Raw genomic sequence first — 23,904 nt, forward strand, 5'->3', positions numbered from 1 at the left:
TGAATATCATTCCATGAAAATGAACTTGACTTTCAGGAGTCCAGCTTTATAAATCAATGACACTTCTTACAACAATTAAAATACCATTGTCTCTTTCACATTGAAGAGGAATCTTCCTCATAAACATTTATGTACTGGGCAGTGTCTTGACTCTTTATGCTTTATTTTTGTTGTTTGAGGGTGAGCAGGCAACACCCCACTCAGGGATCACTCCTGGCAGTGCTCAGGAGACCATATAGGATGCAGGGCACTAAACCTGGGTCGGCCCTGGACAAGGCAAATGCCCTACCTGCTGTACTATGCCTGCTGCCTAACACATGCTTCACTTTAATTCAGCTTCCCACCAGTTCTATCCTGTGTTGTTATTATCAGTCTTTAGTTATTTATTTTTAGTTTGGGTCATTCACCTGGACGTACTCAGAGCTTGCTTCTGGCTGGCTTAGCACTCAGGGGTCACTCCTGGAACATCTGGGATCGAACTCAGCTCAGGCACATGCCTGGTAAATGTCTTGCCCACTTGCCATCATTCCAGACCCATTATTATCAGGTTTTATATGAAACTATCACCAAGCAACCCAATGTCCTGGAAAGGTAAAATCCGACTTCTTGACTCTAAAGCCCTCTTGACTCTCACCTGTTTTGACATGATATGATTATCGTTATTTTTTTTCTTGTGTGGCCCCTGCTCTAGAACGTACATTTCAACCTGTTTAGTGGCTACTTCATATCCTCCCTTCAATTCACCTTGAAATGGGGTCTGGCAATTATCACAAAATATAGTTTTTTATTTCCAAGGAAAGGGTGTTTAAAAATCTTAGCTAGCACTTCATATTTAAAGATGCTCATTATCAATTCTAATATGAAATAATTTATACTTGTTATTAACACATTAAGACTGCCAAAGAAAAATTAGGTGCCTTCATAGGATCCATTCAAATGTATAATATGGAAAAGTGGATAAGGGCAAACTTATTCCTAATAAGTTGAGAATATTACATATGTTTAAAATATGTAGTTGTCTAAAAGTTTTGTTTTGATTAATATTCTAAAATTAGTGGTACACAGAAACAAAAATTAACTGTCTTTTTCTGTATACTGTAAACTTGTGGTTTATTGTTTGAATGTACAAACACGAATATTTATTACAAAATGTGTATATTTATTAATAAAAGTATATATTAAAAATAAATCAGGACTCATGGACATTGATTAAAGTTGAAAGGAAACTAGTGTGACTTCTTTAAGAAAAAGCTTCAAATTACTTAAGAAAAAAATTACCTTTAACTGGAATGAGTCTAGGACTCTCATATATCCTCATATATCCAGATCATATATCCAGATATAGTATGGTGTGTTTGTATATACATATATACACCTATGCTAATGGATTCACCCAATTTGGTATAAAATATCCTTATAAAAGAGCCATTGCATAGGTGTGCATGTGTGTATTACATATATATGTATGTATCTATATATATTATATCAGCTTTAAAATATAATATATATAATTAGGGCTGGAGCGATAGCACAGCGGGTAGGGTGTTCGCCTTACAAGCGGCCAACTATGGCCGACCCGAGTTCGATTCCTCCGCCCCTCTCGGAGAGCCCGGCAAGCTACCGAGAGTATTCGATATGCCAGACACAGTAACAACAAGGTCTCCAATGGAGACGTTACTGGGCCCGCTCGAGCAAATCGACGATCAACGGGAGGGCCTTTACCTTTACCTAAAATATAATTAAATAGCGAATTGTTCAATTTATGTGCCCTGAACAAGCTTATATTTTTATTTTTGTATCATTTGCTGATATTACTTTTTTCTTTAATTCTTTCTTTGTCATTGGAGATGTTTGGATTGAATGCTTAGCAATAACTCACAGCTTCACTGAGTTTGATATTCTCTTGATTTAAAAAATAGCACATTGCTTCTAAGGATGTCACATTTACAATTCCTTGTTCACTTACTATTAATTGTAATTCAGGAATTTAACTTGAGAAATTTTTAAGATGACCTGAAAAAACAAAAAGAATTTTTGTGTTATAGGAACTATAATATCTTAAGGTTTTAAGATATGTTTTTCTTTCTACTCTTCATTTTTGTTGGCTTTGTTTTGTTTAATCTTTCACAGAACAATGGTCAACTATAGGATTATTGATTTTATATTTTCTTATTTGTTTTATAAGGAGATAAAGGAGGTAGGGAATAATATAATGATGCCTATTAAATAAAAAGAAGGAAGAACAATTTGGATTTTATTATCCCTTTTGTCAGAGTGTTTTACGTTAAGTAGTATGTTAATTTCTTATTTGAAAGTTATTTTCAAAGTGACTTCTATCTGAATAAAAGAAGAAAAATGTTATTTTTGTTTTATATACAAAATAACAATGCTGAGGTTGCTATACTTAGCAGATGTATAAATAGCTTCAGGTAGATTTAGTTTTTATTATTACAATTTAAAGTAAGATATGAAACATTTATCTTTTAAACTGCAATAGGGAGAGAGTTTGGGAATTATTTTCAGAATAGTAATACATGGAAAATTTAGCTGCTAAATTTATGCCTTTCGAATGTTTTGCACCCTCTCACAAGCAAGCGGAGAAAAAAAAGTTAATTTTTATATGAGGATTTTTAAACTGCTTTTTAAAAGACATTTCCTCTACAATGCCCAATTTTGTATGAAACAAATTGTTTTAGGCCTAATTGTAGTCATAGTAGTTAGGCCACTATCTCTGGTAAGGTTGAATTACACTGAACCTTCTAATAATATGATCTGTTTTCAGAATTTAATAACTGAGACAAATATTTAATAGAGGAAGCTTTCATTAAATTAAAAAATGAGCAGGATATATTTTTAGACCCCTAACTTAGTTTTCTTATCAGTTTTATCTTCTTTAGGAGAAAAGAGAATGGAATCAATATCTTTGTGTGCTTAAATAGACATTAATGCTAAAACTTAAGCAAATAATTTATTCAGACTATCTCATTATTCTGAAGATTGGGATATACTCAATGCCAATAATAGATGAAGGTCTGCCTCTACTGAATAACACAGTACATTGACATAAGAACTTTTCATTTCTCTTCTGGATAATTTTTTAAAAAATATTCAAATCTATTTTCTGTCAAAGCAATCTAATAATTGTTTAGATTGCACCCCTTCAACTTTGTCATTGTGTAAATTACTCCCTAAGTACAATGACTTGTTTCATAAGTCAAGTATTGGGAAAGGGAAAAGTTGCAAGCTCTTTGTTTCCATGTGTCATTCTATAAATGACTTACAAAAGATCATTAAGTGGATTAATTTACAAGCATCCTTAGAAAGAGAATGTTTTTATATTAAAGGATGTTGTAAAGCTTTTTAATTAAATTGCATGGTGCCATGCACTCTCACCCTCCAGGGTTCCTTGACCTCTCACCTCTCGTTCTGTTGTCCAGGCACACCACTGCTGGTGAGGAGGAGCAGTGACCCAGCGCCAGGCCCACCTGCTGATGCCCAGCCAAGCACTTCACACCCCAGTGGCCAGAGTCTGAAACCTGTTATTCCTGTAGGTATCCTGCCGTTCACATTTCTAATGAAAGATCAAAGTGCCCAATCCATAAACTAACTGTGACATTGCCTTCTTAAGTAAGTTTATAATAAGGATCTTTGGGTAGGAAATATAGTATTTGTTATAATAGTAGCTATTACTAGTACATAGTTAAAGTGATAACTCATTTATATGGCACCAATTATCTGCCAACAACCATTTTCAGAACCTCGAGTCATCTAATCTTTAACATTCACGTAAGAATATATTTTTATTTTCATTTTACTGGTAATGAAAGTGAGGCAAAGAGAGGCTGAGTAATTTTTCTAAGGTCACAACTAGTGACAGAGCCAAGAATGTAATCCAGGTTGTTTCGTTCCAAAGTCCATTCTCTTAACTGGTGCACTTCATCTTTCTGCTTCATAATGCACCAGAATATGGTTTGCATATTTCCAGCATGCAATGCAATACTTTATGAATGCTTTTACTGAGTAGTGACAATTTCAAGATACCGATATCATAGATAAGTGATGCTCATATTGGGTTTCTAGAATCTAAAACTCAAGTTGTAGATTCTAGAAACAAATCAAAGTATAAAAATATTTTTTAAAAAAGTGGCGGGGGGCTGCGTGATAGTACAGTAGATAGGGCACTTGTCTTGCATGTGGCGAAGCTGGGTTTGATCCCTGGAATCTTGTATAGTCCCCAGGCCCACTGAGGAGTGATCCCTAAATGCAGAGCCAGAAGTAAGGCCTGACTACCACCTAGATGTGGTCAGTAAATAAATGAATAAAATAAATAATATTTATAATCAGACAACTTTACATCTGCCATACTTATAATGGTTTTTCAGTTAAAGAATAGCTTCCTAAAGTAATGCTGTCCTTTTTCCACATGACAGTATAGGGTCTTTCTGCTAAAATCTGACTAGCTTTGAAGAGTTGTAAGTGTGGTTTATCCTTTGAAATAGCCTGAGAGTTAGATTTAGGTTAATAGCTATAGATAATTCTGGTAGCTGATCTTCAATAATATAAGCATATTAAAAAGCTTCCTAAAAGCAAGCCTTTTTGCCATTTTCAGTTTCACTGCCTATAATAATTTTAGAGGGGAAAAAAAGAACATAGGTCTATTAGGATGCTGAGTGAGCTAAATGGATTCTCACAGTTTGGTATAAAATATTCTTATCAAAAAACACTGCCAATGGGCATGAGTTAAGGACTCACTAGACTAAATTATTGGTTACTTTCTGGTTTGAGGTTTGTGGCAATATTTTGCCATATTTCTTTTTGTAAATAAGGAGGAAAGGATGCTGAAAATATTTTAGTTCTTAATGCCTTTTCACACTCCATCTTTTTAAGCAAATTTACTTAATGGAACATTAATAAAATACGGTTTATGTGTTCTACATTAATTATTAGAGTGAGCAGAAACGTTATGAGATGTGTGTCTAATGCACATGTTATATATTGCATTTGAGGAAGATAAATATCAGCATGAGAGAAGAATTGCACAATGGAAATATTATATATTGTTTGTTTTCGGCATATAAAACACTCCTGTGTGAAAATGCACCTGATTAATATGTTACCACCATTTGTAGTCAAGAGACCCCACCAATATTTGGTATCACATTTCTGGCTTTGTGTTTCGACAAACTGAAAATGTTTTGATTTTGCTTTCCCCAAAGGCAATAAGGTACATCATCTTTCCAACATATAGTTACCAAAATCAGTGAGTGTTTTGGAGGGAGATCCACTATTACTAACAGAAATACTGCATACCCTGTGAAGAAAGGGTGAAATGCAAAATCTGTAACCATGGATGAGTTATCAAACACATTCCAATTCCCACATATCAACAGGGAAGGGGGAAACCTTCTTTAATTCTTTCTTTACATTAAACTTTATGGGTGATGAAGGGCAAACTGGAAACCCAAAAAATAGTCCTCTGCTTTGCTTGCAGAATAACAACATCCTAGATTTAGACTTCTTTTGCATCAATAAAAAGATCATCTCCATGCATACCTTCAGAGATTTAGCATTCCAAGATAGAGATAGTGTACTTTTTTCTGTCTCTAATACCATGTACTGACGATTTGATCGTGGACAAGTCAGAGAGTTCTTCGAGGGTCCTTCGGTAGCGGCGTCTGTATAATTCCCGGATCTTAATCTGAACCACAGGGCTGCAGCCACTCTTCAGTAAATGCAATGCCCTCATCAGGAGGTCGTACTTGCGTCCACTTTTATTCTCTCTAGCAGAACCTAGTAACACTTGTAGTTCAGAAACTATGTAGTTCAGAAACTATGTAAATACCATGTACATAGAAGTTGCTGCTTCATGTCTTCACATTAGATTTAGGGATGCAGGACACATTCTAGTCTTGGGAAAGTCCTAGAAGTTTTGGGTAATAATAAGACTTTTATAACGCAAGTCATTCTCACAGTAATCCAAAATATTATATGAGCTAAATGCTTATCTGCTCGATGTTCTGAATCACTTCAGGCAGGCATCAGTGCAAACCATCCTGTTTTGAGAACCATAGACAGAATTAGTAAGTGAATTCATTTGGGTATGTCTTCTTTTACCTAGAGGAGAAAACATTTGTATATATTGGTATGTGTGCATTGGTTTGCCCCATTCATTTATTCTCAGGACTATTCAAGCCTTTCTTGCCCAGTGTTATAACCAATGGAACACTTGAAATGCATTACAAGTGCAACATGCACACTAGCGTTCAAGGATGAAACTATAAAAACATTAAGTAAAAAGATCTGGATGACAATTTTTATAAGTACTATATGTTATGATTATACTGTATTTGGTATATTAGACTGAATAAAATGTATACTTCAAGGGGGTATGGTGCCACCAGCAGGTCAATCTGTACCTGTGAGGCGAGTGCATAAGCAGCCTCATGGCGCCTTCAGACTTCCAGATACCCCAAAATTGCTGCTGTGCCTTTGGCCAGACCCCAAAAACTTGGGGCAAAGTTTACCAAGAAAGTAAACGGCCAAAAGTTAGGTATGTGGGAAACACACCCACAAACCACCTCCGGCTCAGCTATATAATTGGAGGCAAGGCCTCTTTGGTTCCTGATTGAACTGCTTAATGGACATGATCCCAGAGACTCAGAAACGAATCTCAGAACCCAGTGGCTTTAGGTAGAAATGCGTCTGGTCTCTGCAGTAGGCTACCGGTGCTGGGCCAACCCAGGTGGGAATAGGTTTCGTGCCTTGGCCTACTCCCCCTGGCAGCCCAGTGGCCACCATCCGTCTGAGGCCACTGGATAGTCACATTTGGGTCCCCAGTGATGAGACACACAGGGCCTCACGGGATGAGGGTGGAGCCGGGCTTGTCCTCCCCACCCCAACAAGACCCCAAGTCATCGCCCACAAATGGCCTCTCTGGCTCCTGATCAAGCTGCTTAACGGCCATGATCCCAGAGACTCAGAAACAAATCTCAAAACCCAGTGGCATTTGGCAGAAATGCACCCGGACTCCACAGTACGTTACTGTCGCCGGGCCACCCCAGGGAGGAAAGGGTGTTGTCCCTCCGCCTGCTCCCTCTTGGCGACTTGGTGGCTGTCATCCTCCAGAGCCCATTGGACAGTCAGGCTTGGGCCCGCAGTGACAAAACTTGTTGGGTCTCACGGGATGGGGGGGGAGGTGGAGCCGGGCCTGTCCTCCCCACCCTAACGAGACCCCAAGTCATCGCCCACAAACGGCCTCTCTGGTTCCTCATCAAGCTGCTCAACGGCCTTGATCCCAGAGACTCAGAAACAAATCTCGAAACCCAGCGGCTTTTGTCAGAAATGTGTCCGGACCCTGCAGTAGGTTACTGTCGCCGGGCCACCCCAGGGGGAGATGGGTGTTGTCCCTCCGTCTGCTCCCTCTTGGCGACTTGGTGGCTGTCATCCTCCAGAGGCCATTGGTCAGTCAGGCTTGGTCCCGCAGTGACGAAACTTGTTGGGTCTCACGGGATGGGGGGGGGGGAGGTGGAGCCGGGCCTGTCTTCCCCACCCCAATGAGACCCCAAGTCATCACCCACGAACGGCCTCTCTGGCTCCTCATCAAGCTGCTCAACGGCCTTGATCCCAGAGACTCAGAAACAAATCTCGAAACCCAGCAGCTTTTGTCAGAAATGTGTCCGGACCCTGCAGTAGGTTACTGTCGCCGGGCCACCCCAGGGGGGAATGGGTACTGTCCCTCCGTCTGCTCCCTCTTGGCGACTTGGTGGCTGTCATCCTCCAGAGGCCATTGGACAGTCAGGCTTGGGCCCGCAGTGACGAAACTTGTTGGGTCTCACGGGATGGGGGGAGGGGAGCCGGGCCTGTCTTCCCCACCCCAATGAGACCCCAAGTCATCGCCCACGAACGGCCTCTTTGGCTCCTCATCAAGCTGCTCAATGGCCATGATCCCAGAGACTCAGGAGCAGATCTCTAAACCCAGTGGCTTTTGGCAGAAATCCCTCCAGATTTAAGTGTTAAAATTTCAGAATTTCAAAACCACATGGCCCTACTGCAGCCACACGACATCATATGTTATTCATAACCAGCAATAGAACAAAAATTGTCTATTCTTGCCTTTTCAGCAGATCTGAGTGTTGGGGTAAAATCTTAAATAATGGTGGGTCTGGTGTCGAAATAGTGAATGTGATCAAAGTAGAGAGAGAGTAATGTAGAAATCATCTGCCCCACAGGCAGGGGGAGGGTGTGGGATGGGGGTATACTGGGATTTTTGGTGGTGGAGAATGGGCACTGGTGAAGATACGGGTGTTTCATTGTATGACTGAGACTTAGACCCAAAAGCTTTGTAACTGCTCTCACGGTGATTCAATAAATAAAATTATAAAAAGTGGAAAAAGAAAAAAAAAGTAAGGTGGAGTTCATGCACAATTCAATCAGCTAATCAGTGGCTGAATTAATAGCAGTACTCCTACAAAAAAAGAAAAAAAATGTATACTTCACCATATTTTCATCTCTATCTACATTCTTAAAAACATGGCTACCTAAAAACTCAAGATAACCTCTGTGCTTTCAGTTCTTTTCCTCCTAAGCAGAACAGAGCACTAATGAAATGGTTTGAGTCCCTTAGGAGATGTACTTTAAGTTGCACATCATCTCTGGGGCAACTGTTTGATTAGGCATGCCTGGGATTGTTTTGCATTTTGCCTGATATTGTCAAAAAAATTATTGATAGTGTCCCCAACAACTATTTGAAGTGCCCATGTCTGATGATAAATTATGTGGCGCCCTACTATAGCACTGTAGTGACTTTTCTTGTTTGCTCAGTGATAAGAGGAGTAGACTTTCAAGCAAACCACAGGAACATGACAACCGCGATTCTTACATACGCGCAAACTGCTGAGATGGCCCTTTGTGGCAAGCAGCTAAGCCCAGGGCATAGAGACTTGGAGACTGCAGATGTTTTTCTTTCGCTCAGATCCCATAATGCTATGTGATGCTCCCTCCGCAACTTCATCTGCATCCTATTTGATTCCTGTGATTTAATAAGTGATGGCGAATATGGGGAGTATGTAATAATATAGCCAGGTAGCAACAACTATGAAAAATAATTGCTTAAAAAGCTCTGCACAATTGCATTTCTTTTCAATATCCAAAGGAAAAAAAACAATAAAAATTTCCATCTCTTAAACAGAGTGTTCACATGTAAGTAATTCACAGATGGCAGAGCCCCAAGTGGGTTATGTTCAATCATTCCCAAGAAATGAGACTTACTTATAACCCCCAGCATAAGAAGCTGTAAGGATGAATATTTGACACATTTGATTATGTTGAAATATTGCCTTTAAAACCACAGTTGATGACTGTTATTTTTAGTTGCACTTCATTAGGCTTGGTATAGAGAGAAGAGTTTTCTTTGATGCCCAGAGATTTGTTTTTTGAGAAGTTGAAAATCTTCAAGTTGTTTTCTTGCTGAATTTTACAAATTGATTGTTTAAGATGTTTACCCAAAACAAGTTAGAGAAGTTTTTAAAAGGTTTTAAATTAGAAAAAGAAAGCTTCAAATTCTATATATATTGACATGTCACCAAATTTTAGTATTTGTTAATGAATATCATCATCAGCTAAACAGCAAAAAACCTGCCACTTAATCATGATATCACTTTTATTAGTGTACAGATAATAAGGGTTATCTTTCAAGGCAGTATACAATTCAGTTTTACTCACAATTTCTGTTAAAATAACAACAACAAAAGAACCCTGTGGTTCTCACCAAGGCATTGTACTTAGAGTCTGCTTATAGGAAGTCTTACCTACCTTGTCTTGATTGTAACCTGGTGTTCATGGCTTAAGGGCATGCCATAAAACCACGTGCTTGAAATTGATGTTCCTAAATTTGCCAATAGAAGAGAACTCTAAAACAGATGTGACTTTTTTTAATATCCGGTTTACTACCATGGTTCTTTTGTGTTTTAATGACTGTTTATAGTTTCACATTTAACCCCTACAGCAAAATGATCCTGTAGGGTAAGTAAATTAAAAAGTGGATTCTTGAAAATTATAATGTTGTGGTTGTTCTCAGATAATAAACAAATTTGTGCCAAAATGGTTACTGGTCTTGCTACACCAAAATAAATGAAGGGAATGTAGCTCTTTTAAGCGTTGTTCCTTTAAGTGTTAGGCTATGTCTATTATATGCATGTACTTCTTTTTAAATTATGACAGTATTTGCATTGGTTAAATTGGAAGTCTGTGGATGGATTTCAATCTGTTAACTCTCTGAAGTTGAATGCCCCCCAGCCTATTTTGGAGAGCGTGTGGGTGTGCATGCCAGCATCTGTGTGTTTCATAAAGGATATTATCACTCTTCTCAAAATTTAAAAAAAATAGAATATCAAGAAGCACCTGTTTTGGAGTTGAGGATGAAATCAAGTAAAGGAAATCACAAATTCTAAAATTATGACAAATGATAGGGACCAAAATATAAAGCAAATCCCGTGACCTTACTCAAAATATACAACTTAGTTATTTCATCATGTTCTCACTTCTTCTACATAGCACATTGTATGTAAAGCCAAGAAATTCAAGACATTAAGATGAAAGTCTGTCTTGTAGTTTGCTCCAATGAGAGGGCAAAGGTCACTTTTGTGCACCAAACAACACATTTGTTAGCATTGGAAGTTAGGTTAATTGGTACAGACCAGTTGTGAGGAAACACTACTGAAATGTTTATACTGGTCATGCATGTTCAGTGAAAATACAGTTGTAGTTCTTCAGAGGTATTTATATATATATATATATATATATATATATATATATATATAATCAGCATCCATTGTTACAAATAGCTTCTAGTGAGAGAAAATAGTTCCAATGAGAAGCAGCTTAATCTCTCTCTCACGTACATACAATTACACTCTCCTCTCTCTTTCTTCCTCTCTCCCTCTCTTCTCTTTCTCTCTCTCTCTCTCTTTCTCTCTCTCTCTCTCTCCCTCTCTCTCTCTTTCTCTCTCTCTCTCTCTCTCTTTCTCTTGTATTTTTTGTTTTTGTGTTACACCCAACTGTGCTCAGGGTTTACTCCTGGATTTTTGCTCAGGTATCTCTCCTTGCAGTTCTCGGGGGACCATATGCAGTGCCTGTGCTTGATTCAGGATCAGCCCTTTATGCAAGCAAAGCGCTTTAATCCCTGTACTATATCTCTGACCCTTTCCCTTTGTCTCTTGCCTATAGTATAGTAAGTATTAGTTTAAGAAAAATATCCTTGAGTATCTCATGTAATTTCTGAATATTTGAATATTTTCAAATCCACTGAAGTCACTGCGATACTAGTGAACTTGCATTAGTTTGACACTTAAAAATCAAAATCATTATATTACACTGATAGGTCACTGCACTTTTGGTTGTGGCTTGATCACTGTTAAAACGAAAGAGAAATTTAATGTTCTAATTCTAATGTTCAAAAAATATTTTTCTACCCATTAAACACACAACTACATAGTTATAGAAACACCGGAATGAAATAATTGTTGCAGACATCAATGTAAAAATGAGAAATGAAGTCTTTGTCCATTGTCTTTCAAGGAGAGATAGATATTGAAGAGCAAAAGGGAGGAAGAAATAACATGTTATATATAATTGCATTATTTAGTGATACTGAAGCCTACAAAAGGTTTTTCTTTCTCCCCCCTTCTGACACAGTGATTTAATAATAGTCCTGGTGCTTGTAACTCCAGCTGTTCACGCTGTGTGCTGATAAGAGCAGAGCTTGGAGACACATTGCAACGATGGTTTTCATATGGCTTTGTTTTCAAGAGATAAAGCTGCCATCCAATATTTCATGGGGCCAAACGTTTACTTAGTTTGGCAAGTTTAGGTAGCTTAATTTTTGAAGCGGTTACTTTTGTAAGGCTTGAGTTCAGGTAGGAAAAATCTAGATGTCTGATTTACTCTGCAACAGTATTTCACCAAATCGTGCAGAAAATGATGAAACAAATTAGTTGTCTGAGTGTCTTGTCACCATGACTAATCAGGGAACCTGAAAAATGTGACTCCTATTTAGGTGTGCACTCCCTTTATCATTCTCCTTGGGTCTGTTCCAGCGTGAAAAAGTCTAAAACAGGGCTTACCACACAAACGTCATTTTCAGAAATATAAAAGGTAACTATGAAGTGCAGCCTTCGGCTGTTTAGATTGATTAGCACATAATGCAAATGGAAGGAGTTTTACTTTCATGGCAACTTAAATTGATTAATCCCTTAGATGTCCAAGCCCTTCCAAGTCCTATTCTATGTGCCATCTGGAAAGCATAAGACATGGCTCCTGTCCTCAGGAAACTTACAAGCAAGTTATGCAAACCAGCTCTAAATCAGCTAAATAACCCTAGTAATCCATAACTTGGCATCAAATGATCAAATAATATACTTTTAGCAATCAAAATTGATGCTTGAACTCTACTCAGCCTCCAAGTCTCTCAAGTGAATTGCCAAGGGCTCTTTGTCTATTAAGCTCTTATCTCAGTTAAATTTAACTGCTTGTTGTGCATGTCTACGTTTTTAAGACTGAGCTCCTCCAAGGCACAAGTCAGTATTTTTTTTTCCAAACCCCAGGGCACAGTGCCTGACACATAAATATATGACTGGATGATTAAAACATGTACTTCTGAGATGGGTAAGATGAATTCAGCAAATTCTAACAAATTTAAACTCATTTTGTCAGATGTGTATTTGTGTATATGGATACATATAGAAGGTATATATTTTTGTATGGATAAATGATGCAGAATATGAAAATTGTGAAATTACCTATTTAACATACTGCTTGCTCTATGAAGAGCTGCAATTTAGTACTTGCTACTTCAAGATGATATAATACCTGCATTTTTTGATGCTGTCAATGGGAGAGGGGTATTTAAACAAAAATTCTTCCCATGGAATTAAACTGTGAGTTGGTGGCTGAGATCAGCAGGTTATATTGTGATATCTGCTTCATCTTCTGATAATTATAACATGAATTCAGTATACAAATGTATTTGAGTGAAGAAAAAATATATAGAAAGGGAACACATTTTCATCATTCTAGAGACATATTGCCTTCAGCCCAATTTTGTTAGTATATCTTCTATGTGGACAGAGAACAGATTTGTATTTGCACCTGGGAGTCAATTCATTTAATTTAAAAAAAAACCTTTATTAGTCTAGAAATATTTGTGCAAGATGCTACTGCCATATATATGAAAATTTTCTCTTTGCATCATTTTCAAACGTCATAATCTGTAAAAAAAAGTTCTGATTTCAGTTGACTTAGAAGAAAAAATGTGAATTATTAATTCAAGAGTATAGGAATATTTATACAAGGATTCTTAGCAAAAACAGCAATAGAATTGAGTGAAGTAGGTTGATATGATTTTAAAGTGTTCATTAGAATTTGGAAAATATGCAAATAAAAGATAGTATATCAAAGGTCCAGATAGTGTCTTTTGATTGCATCAGAAACTTTGTGATCCTGAAAATTATTTAAGTGGTGGATAATTTCCTAAGAAGTTAGATATCTAGAAATGAATAACACTAACACCTATTGGTGCTTTCTTATTAAGAGGGACTCAAACATTTAAACTGTTGACTCTAAGACCCCAGATATGAAGTCTTCAGTTGGTTGACATGGATTCTTCGGTTTCCTGAATCATTATGGGTTTTCATGCAATGAGATTTGATTTCTGTACTGAAAAGCAAAATGTATTATTTTTGCTCAAAATACTATCAACAAATAAGGCTGTATGTGTAATAAATATACAAAATGTGAACATAAATTGTTAGTCCAAACCATTCATCTCTAGCTTTGAAATGGAAAAGAACTTAAATCTGAAGACTAAAGAGTATTTTGCTCACCTAACGCTCCCAGATATGGGTCAGACCTCTGCCTGCTCTGATGTCCCTGTAACTATCCTGTTATGGACCTTTAGTGAAGACTGATAGTGTAGAAGGAAAGGGTTCATCTTGAAAGAAGCAAAACAACCATTATTGACTGAAAGATGGAAAAAAGTGTTTCCTTTGCATTTATTTGGTATGATTCTAGGGCATGTCTACTGAGAGGGATTTCTGACTCTCACAACAGAAACTCCTGAAGTATAAGTTTTCATTTTGTTTTTCTTTCAAAATCCCAGAATGACACTGTGCAGATATTTAAAAGACTTTTCTCTTTTCACAGGAGGGTGGCCCTATTCCTAATGGCTCTGTCCTTTAAAATAGAATTCTAATTTAGATGAATCACATCTTAAAAGCAGCTACTGTGTGTTTTTTACGCTCATGGAAACAGAGAGTGTCCTCGTAAGCAGCATGTGAGCTTGTCACCATTCAGCTTTTGATGTCTGCTTAGATGATCATAGGGACATCTGGAGTTAGTTAGTTTTGAAGTCACTGGTGTGAGGCACTGCAGAATCTGAAGCTTCTGACATGCTTGAACCAGTGAAAACACAGCTACTTTTAGCAAATCTTTATGACTTGCAACTAGCTGACAATTTTCAGACTGACACGGCTCTGATGTTTTCCTACTGACTTTCTGGCCTTCTTTCACTTTCAAAGTTCCCTACCTTGCAAACAAAGAATGACTTAAGTGGCATGTTCCCAGGATTACAGAGAATGACCTCCTTTTCAGAAAGAAAAAGTAGATTCTTAAACATTAGAATTCAGAAATTTCATTGTCTTTTCTTCTCTTTTAATTTCAATCACTTTCTCAGTCACTCATATTTTCTTAATTTTAATTTTAAATAAAGCATACTGGAAAATCAGCTATATTCTGTGAAAACCCAGAGGTAAACACATAAGCATCTGAGTTAATGATTTTGTTAAAGTGTGATACATACTTTTTGAACACTGATCAAAAATTCACACATTATCATTTATCAAGTCAAATCTTATTTGAAGACACTAATTAAATATAGACTTGTTAAAATTTGCATAGTTTTTCCAATTAGGCTTTACTAGTATAAGATGATTTATTACTATTTCATAGGAAAATATTATCTACCTATGTCCATGAACATCTATGTACATGAGCAACATGAATACAAGTTTTCCAGATCCTAGTATCCAGAAACCATTCACCATTTCACATGCATTCAGGATATAGTTAAAGTTGCTTAGGAACCAGAGAGACAATATAGCTGGAAGTGCACTAGCCTTGCACGTAATTTAAATTGGTTCACTCCCTAGCAGCACATTTTGATCCCCTGAGCCCTGCCACGAGTGTTCCCTGAACATAGGACCAGGAATAAATCCTGAGCGCCACCATGTGTGGACCAGAACCCCCAACCAAAAATAAGTTATTGTGGGGGAAAAATATATGTGTATATACATATGCATATATTTCCCCCCACAATATTTCCCCCCATATATATACACATTGTATATAATGTATATGTATATATGTGTGTGTTTGTGTTTATATTATAATATTAACCATGTTTGTGTTCAGTAGCACTTAGCAAATTCATATCATTATAGCTATCATAAATGTCAACTATCACACCATCTCTAGAACTCTTTATCTTAGAAAATTGAAGCCCTATATATAAATGCTCAAGAATTTACCCCACTCTTCTAGTTCCTGGAAATTGCCATTTTACTTTCTTTCTTTTTAACTTTGATAACTACTCATCATATAGTTGGAATTATGTAGAATTTTGCTTTTTGGGACTAGCTTATTTCACTTAGAACAATGTTTTCGAGGTCTAATCCACTTGGTAATGTGCATCAGAGTTTACTTCCATTTAGTACCAATTAATTTAGTACTGTTTGGATATACAACTTTGCTTATCTATTCATGGCTTGATCAATGCTTGTGTGTCTGCTATTGTTCAGATATCATGAGTTATGCTGCTATTGGTATGCATGTACAAATACCTCTTCTGTCTCTGCTTTCCATTATGTTGATTATACAACTAGAAGAATAATCTGCTGGATCATATGGTTAATATAGTTTTAGCTTTTTGAGATCATACCATTCTGTTCCCTAGTGTGAATAAAGCTCTTACCTTCCCTGAAACTGCACATGTATTCCAAATTCTCCACTCACTTACCAACACTCCTGTTTTTCAACTAGTAGCTGTCCCCATCAGGTAGAATCTTGTTATTTTGATCCGTAGTTCACTGATAATCAGTGATGCTAAGCATCTATTTATGTGCCTCTTAATCATTCATTTGAAATGCCTACTCAGGTGCTCCACCAATTTTTGGGTTGGGTAGATATTAGTGTTCTTGAAATTTACACAGTCTATTTGTTGAAAATAGAAATAAAATCTTAGAGCTAAAAATAATTAGCTATATGATTATTTGTCACATATATGATTTGAAAAATGCTGAAGCTGGAGATGTTGTACAGTATATAAGATGGTTGCCTTGTTCATGGATGACTAGGATGTGATTCCTGGCACCACTATGGTCCACCAAGCCTACTTGATTCCTGAGCATAGAGTCAGGAGTACTCCCTGAATGTCTCTGGATGTGGCCCAACAACCCACCCCAAAATTTTCTCTTTTATTCATGGGCTATTTTTTCAGGATGTTGATAGTGTTATTTGCATATTTTTTTTCAATTTTATGAAATTCCATTTGTCTACTTTGTGTTGCTTTTGACTGTTTCTTTGGCATTTATATTCAATATATAATTGCCAACTCCAATGTGATGCTTTTTCTTTTTGTTTACTTCTGGGACTTTTATGGTTTAATTTCTTAAATTTAGGTATTTAATCCATTTTGAGTCTGTTTATTATTATTAGGTTCAAGTACAATTTAATTCTTTCACTTGTGAGTATTAAGTTTTCCTACTATTATTGGCTTAAAGTACTGTCAATTCCTCATTGAATGATCATGGTGCCCTTATTGAAATAATTTTCCATTTGTTAGTTTATTACGGGTTTGTTGGCATGCCATTTTACATTCTAATCCCAGTCTATGTGTTTGACTTCATGTTCAGCATGCCATACAAATAATTATGTATTGTTTGTCCACCTTTTTCTTCTGCCAAGCCAATGATAAATGTCATTCATGCCCCTTTCCTCAATGAAGGTTCAGTTTTCTTTCAAGACCCAGGATCCTTCCCACCCATAGCACACTGACTTCCCTTTGTATTTCTTCTTTCTGCATCATGTTTCAATTCTCCACTTTTTATGTCTTTCTTATTAGACTGTGAGTTACTTTGGATTGAAGAAGAATATGACTAAATAAGAGAAAAACAATTATAAAAGGTATATGGAAGGAGTGGAGTATATTTTCTGAATAAATAATATGTAAGCCACAAAATAATATAATTGCAGTTTTAATAACACTTATGTGCAAGTGAAATCAACTGGTTCTTACTTAGGGAATGACTGTCTTCAGTTACAAGCTCATGTCAGATGTGAGCATGTGTGTGTACTCACACACACACACACACACACAAAATACAAATACATACATATGCATATGCAAATATGTCCTTTTGTCTCACAAAAAATTTGAATCAGATTTATTGCCTCTTTATTAAAATGAATAAGCTGCAAATCAAGTAATTTATTTTATTCAGATTGTATAGCTAGTTATTTGCAGTGCTGAGATTTTACTTTGAATAAATCTTATTTTAAAATATTGTCTCTTCATTCTATCCCTCAAATTAAACAATACCCTTGGCAATTACAGCTCAACCATCTTACCTTCATCCCCTGAGTTTGTACCATTGGGCAATATTCTTTAGAAACTGCCTTCAAAATCACATGACAAGTCCTCTCAATATATTTTAATATTTTATAGGCATATAATTTTCCAAAACAAACAGTATTTTCCATTTTTTACAAAATTTATATTGTAAAGTTGTCTCAAATGGCCATTTATACTATTCCATTGTCCCTATGAATCAGAAAGATTCACCATCACAAAAAAAACTGAAGCAGTCACCAAAAATATTTATGGGATAATATATTCAGATGTACATGATGTGCGTCAAATGGCAGAGTTTTATAGCCATTCTTTGTTTATTCAATTGTCTAGTGGCTAAGACAACTAGGCTTTACCCTGACGAATTCCATTGGCTCTTTGTCAAGTTAGGCAAGTATAATTTTGTTCTCTGTCTGTAAGATTGTCTTCTATCTTGCTCACAGTGGAATTGCAAGGTTAATGCCTTTTATCTTGAGTATAGCTTTTAGCAGACTGTGGGTGCTTAATATATGTTAATAATAGTGATAATAACAAATGTTGATAATTAAAGGTCTTCTATAATTACCAAATTTCTAATTTGTGTTAAATATAATTAAAGGGAGACTATTTAAATTAAGATGCATGTGCACAAAAACTAGAGCTAGCCACAGCTCTTTATTTTTAGCTTCTTAGCTAACATCATGTGAATGCAATATTAAGAAATCTAATTATAATGACAGTTTTCGTAGGGTCATGTACTGGGATCCTATGTAGGGTCTGGAAACCAGAGAGGCATCTGTTTGAGTGGAGCAGCACGGTTATAATGGGAAACCACCAAGGGCTTGTGATTGGAATTCGACCACATGAAATTGTGCATTGGAAATTGTTATTACAATTATCCCCATAATGGCCTCTGTGAGTTTTTGAGAGAAAACTACTTTGCCTAGAAACTGGGCACCATCCCAGGATGGGTAACAAATGGATATGCCATTTGTTCTAGAGACCTGAAAATCTCTAAAAGATGTAAGCAAAAATGAGGAAACTATAATTATATATAATTTCCCAGGAAATTCAACTTGGACATCCATCCTTTGAACTCAAATTGCTATGATTTGATATATTTCTAGAGTGATTGGTGAGAGTTGTGAACTGTGAGAAGCACCAGTCTAGAATGACTAAGAACCTGAACTCTAGGGCTTGAGAGATAATATAGGGGAGAAGGTTCTTGCCTCACATATGGCCATCCTTGGTTTGATTCCCCAGCACCACCAGGAGTGACCTCTGAGCACAGAGCCAAGCGTAAACTCTGAACTTAGTGGGTGTAGCCCAAACCTGCTCCTCCCCACAAGAGAATGTGGACTCCTGAAGACCTGGAAGATGGCTCAGTGACTTGAGGTACTTGCTCAGCAAGCGCAAGGCCCATGATTCAAATCCTAGTGACACTTTTAGGTGCTCAGGCCATTCTTATAGCCCAACCATTAGGAATTCCTGGTGATGAAGTGCCCAGAACATGGATCAGTGCTTAGAAAGTGACTGTGCCAAAGCGCTTTAGAATGTGACATTCTGGAAACCCTAGCAAGGGGAAAAACAGGTTGTGAAGATTGATGTCCACCTAGTTCCAATCTAGTTCTGCCATGACTAGATGATTGCCATTTGCCAAGTTTTTCTCTTAACGTGGGTTTAATTTCTCTTGCTTTTACTGTTATGCTAATAATAGTACTTACCTTAGAGGGTGACTTGAAAAATAAATGAGTCATTATTTATGAAAATTCTAACAATACAAGGTGGACACCCGAGATATAATGTTAAAAAAACATAATGGTTCAAATATATGGTATGTAGGCATGAAGGCATCCTGGTAGTAGCAGAAGATAGGCATAGAGGGAATTCTGTGAGAACTCCTTATTAAAACTGAGTTGATAAGATATAGATTGAAAGAAGGCACTTAGCATATGATCACTATCACAATCATCCTGTTGTACGTCGATTGCCTCGAGCAGGCGCCAGTAACGTCTACTTCATCCTAGTCCTGAGATTCTAAAAAGTGCCACATTCAAGGCTCTTTCAGGGTTAGAAGAATGAAACCCATCATTGTTACTGGTATTTGGCATATTGGGTATGCCACAGGGAGTTTGCCAGACTCTGCCGTGTGGGCAGGTTACATTTGGTAGCCTGCCAGGTTGTCCAAAGCAAAAATAAGATAATAAGATGTTGCGCAGCCGTAAATGTGGCCGCGTGCTTCTGGGAGCTGGGTTTTATAGTCTCTGGCTCTTGGCCATTGATAGGACTACATGGCACCAGGGAAGGGGGGGCAGTTGGTGGGTGTGACCCCCGCCTACTGGAAGATGGAGGGTCTGGGTGGAGGATGCTCAGCCCTGATCCAAGCAGGCTTGGAGATCTCAGCCCCGGGACCCACATACCTTTGTTCCTCTGCTGGTACCTGCATGCGTGTGGAGAGTGGTCTCAGCATAGTTGTGGCTGGTTCCGGAGGTCTTCGGCTGCCGGGGCTCTGGTCAGGGTGGGGAGGGAAACTCAACCCGCCCCCCCTCGCCCTGGTGAGGACAGCCAGACATGGGTGCAGAAGACTCTGTGCTGTTCTCTTCTGGGATACATACACCTAGAAAAAAATATTGATCCCAAAGGGCTGGAGCGATAGCACAGCTGTAGGGCGTTCGCCTTACAAGCAGCCAACACGGCCGACCCGAGTTCGATTCCTCCGCCCCTCTCGGAGAGCCCGGCAAGCTACCAAGAGTATTCGATATGCCAGACACAGTAACAACAAAGTCTCCAATGGAGACATTACTGGGCCCGCTCGAGCAAATCGACGATCAATGGGAGGGCCTTTACCTTTTTACCTTTTTAAAGTTGAGCATTAAATATTTTGTAAAGGACTTTTGCTTGCAAAGTATTTTCATTTGAAAACATAGCAAACCAGAATCTTATCTCTAAAGACCAGTTAACTTTCTCAATGAGTCCACCTTGTTTTCCTTTTCTGCAGTGAAATGGTTCTCTTTCTGGGGTTCAAAGTAATAGGCAACCAATCTTAGAGGGAAATATATATATTTTGCACACAAGACTCAACCTTTAACAACATGTTAGTGATCTCTTATAGAAGGGCTTAATGGCCCCTGGGTGAAATACAACAATCTTCACAATCTTTGCTCTAAGGATACTTTTTTTGTAGCAATTTCAGTGGGTTTTCATAACAACAATACAAAAATACATTACTTCAGTTCTGCTTTGGGACAGGGATTGGGGTTCAGGTGGAAACATCCAAATTATGGTGGTGGGAAGGTATAATGGTAGTGGGATTGGTGTTTGAATATTAAATGTAATCAAATTTTGTAAACTACTTTATTAAAGAAAAAAAATTTTAAAAAAAGGGAAATGGATCTCTTTGTTCCTTGTAAACATTTTCTTTAAATTGAAAACCTAGAAGAGATCAGAGAAAGGGAGGCTTTTTTTTAAATGCGATATGTTGTTTTTATTTTTTTTAATTTTTTATCAGTGAATCACTGTGGGATACAGTTACAAACTTACGAACTTCCATATTTGCATTACAGTCATACAATGATCATTTACCCATCCCTTCACCAGTGCCCATTCTCGCACACCAATTTTCCCAGTATCTCTCCCACCACCCCCACCCCATCCCCACCACCCCACCCTGCTTCAGCGGCAGGGCATTCCCTTTTATTCTCTCTCCTTTTGGGTGTTGTGGTTTGCAATAGAGGTATTGAGCGGCTATTGTGTTCAGTTTGTAGTCTACTTTTGGCATGCATCTTTCAACCTAAATGGGTCCTCCCAACATCCTTTATTTGGTGTTCCCTTCTCTGTCTGAGCTGCCTTTTCCTCCAGCATGTGAGGCCTGTTTCCAAGCCATGGAGCAGACCTCTTGGTCCTTATCTCTACTACACTTGCAAGGTAGGTGTGTTTTTGCTTCTGAATTATCCCTAGGCCCTCGACAATATCCTTCAAACTAAAAGCTGCAATGCAATGGGATACTGAAAATACTGAAAATGTTATCATAGGAAAGAATATTTAAAATTTAATATAGCACCAAAGGATCAGGTCAGACACAGCACTACCATCTCATATATTACACCCTGTCCTGTCGCTGACTCAGGTTGCTTTGCTGTGTGCAGAGTTCAAAACAACTGTTTTCTGCTCCAGTCCTGTTTTCTCCCACTGTCCCCACCAGTGACAATTGTCTGTCATTGTCACTGTCACTGTCCTCCTGTTGTTCATCGATTTGCTCGAGCGGGCCCAGTAACGTCTCCATTGGAGACTTTGTTGTTACTGTGTTTGGCATATTGAATACATCATGGGTAGCTTGCCAGGCTCTGCTGTGCGGACAAGATACTCTCCGAAGCTTGCCGGGCTCTCTGAGAGGGGTGGAGGAATCAAACTCGGGTCGGCCATGTTGGCTGCGTGCAAGGCAAATGCCCTACCGCTGTGCTATCGCTCCAGCCCGACAATTGTCTGTACTTGTCATTAATGTCATGAGGACATCCCTATTATTTACATGTGTTTCTCTCTTAGAGTAGAAGTTCACTAAGGACAGTGAAATGTATTTTATCTTTTAGATGAGCATTTAGTAATGATGGCAAGCATTTGATAACCACTGAATTCAAAGGAGTAACAGATGAGTAATAAAAGAAAACAATTACAAATTTTCAAACTTAAGAGATTAATTTTTTAGAGAGATTATGATATAAAGAAGTACTTAAACAAGATATTTTGAAGGTAATGTGTAGGATTGGGGATCTTCATTTTGTTTTCTTTGGGGCCACACCTGACAATGTTCAGGGCTTACTCCTATCTCTGTGCTCAGGAATTACTCCTAGCATTGCTCAGAGACCATATAGGATGCCAGGGATCAAACCCAGGTTGGCTGCATGCAAACCAAATGCACTACCATTGTACTATGTCTCCAGCCAATATGTAGGCTTTTAAAAAATGTTCTACATTCATATTAAATGATAAACAAATGAACTTAGATTCATTCAGCATGACATTTATATATAAATTTACACAATGGAACAGAACAGACTTAGACTAGGAGAGTATAATTCCTTTTCTGCATCTGTAATGTTTCAGTCTCAATCCCTCTGAACCACTTTCTGAGATTTGTAAGGTTAAAGATGCTAGTGGTGAGAAATAGCACTAATGGTTTCATTTATAAATTATTATAGTAGTTCAGTGACATCCTCTAATCAGGTCTGTTTTAGTAGTTTTTTTAAGTTATCTATGTATTTTTGACACAGTCACATAAGCATCCTAGAAAAGTGACCAGTTAGATAACATTTGGGTTTTTTCCTGATATTTCTAATGCTCTTCTTCATGAATAAACTGAGTAGCTTTATAATGTTCTATTGGATAGAAAAGCTGTTATATTAATCATAGAAATATCAGAAAAATGATTTGAGACTAGCAGTGTATTTACTAATATTCATAAGCTACTTTCCATAACAAGCAACCTCTTATTCTCTAGTTCTCATTCTCAGAGAACCCAGCAGACTACTGAGAGCATCCTGCCCGCATATATGTCTAATTGAGAACACCTGTAAAGGTGATTAGAGGCTGCCCCAAAAGCCTCCTTCCCTCTCGGAGAGCCCGGTAAGCTACCTAGAGTATTCTGCCTGCATGGCAGCGCCTGGCAAGCTACCAGTGGCATATTCGCTATGCCAAAAACAGTAACAATGATGGTCCCATTTCCCTGACCCTGAAAGAGGCCCCAGTATGCCATTGGGCTACACTAGCTTGTGACAGGAATGAATGGATACATTACCGGTGCCAGCTCAAGCAAATCTATGAACAACAGGGTGATAGTGATAGTGACAGTGATAGTGATAGTGATAGTAAAAGTGACTTTCCATAAACTGTAGGTTGATAAATGTTCTCCCCTGTGTACCTGCTTCTCTTTTTCCTTTAGCTATCTTTACTACCAAAGTGAAACCATTTCATGTAGGACTCTATCCCCCCTGTGAGTACAGTAGTTTTCTTTTGTACTTTTTCTACCACACATTGTTGTATTGACTTACTTCATGTAATCTAAAGCAGTTTATGTTAGGAAATGTCAAACCAATTTTAGGTTTTGTCTTGCAACATTTGCTATTTCAATGTGGTAGACATTGGTAGATATAAATGCTATTTCATACTTTATCTCTTAGGTGTATATTGGTAGATACTATGTAAAATTAAATATTAATACCCTGATCTAGGCATCAGTTTCATGGTAAAATTCT

At 37.7% G+C, this 23,904-nt stretch overlaps 1 protein-coding gene across 2 annotated transcripts in view; it reads left to right on the forward strand.

Annotated features, from left to right (window-relative positions):
- The window catches only part of PARD3B (par-3 family cell polarity regulator beta), a 1,231,823-nt gene that overhangs the window by 579,643 nt on the left and 628,276 nt on the right, over positions 1-23,904 (forward strand). For both annotated transcript variants that reach the window (XM_056111836.1, XM_056111837.1), the window contains exon 4: positions 3,438-3,547. In XM_056111836.1, the coding sequence (XP_055967811.1) occupies positions 3,438-3,547 (110 nt within the window). The remainder of the gene's footprint in view (positions 1-3,437; positions 3,548-23,904) is intronic.

The sequence above is a fragment of the Sorex fumeus genome, unplaced genomic scaffold (assembly GCF_029834395.1).
Source record: "Sorex fumeus unplaced genomic scaffold, SorFum_2.1 ptg000014l, whole genome shotgun sequence".
Classification (NCBI taxonomy): Eukaryota; Metazoa; Chordata; class Mammalia; order Eulipotyphla; family Soricidae; genus Sorex; species Sorex fumeus.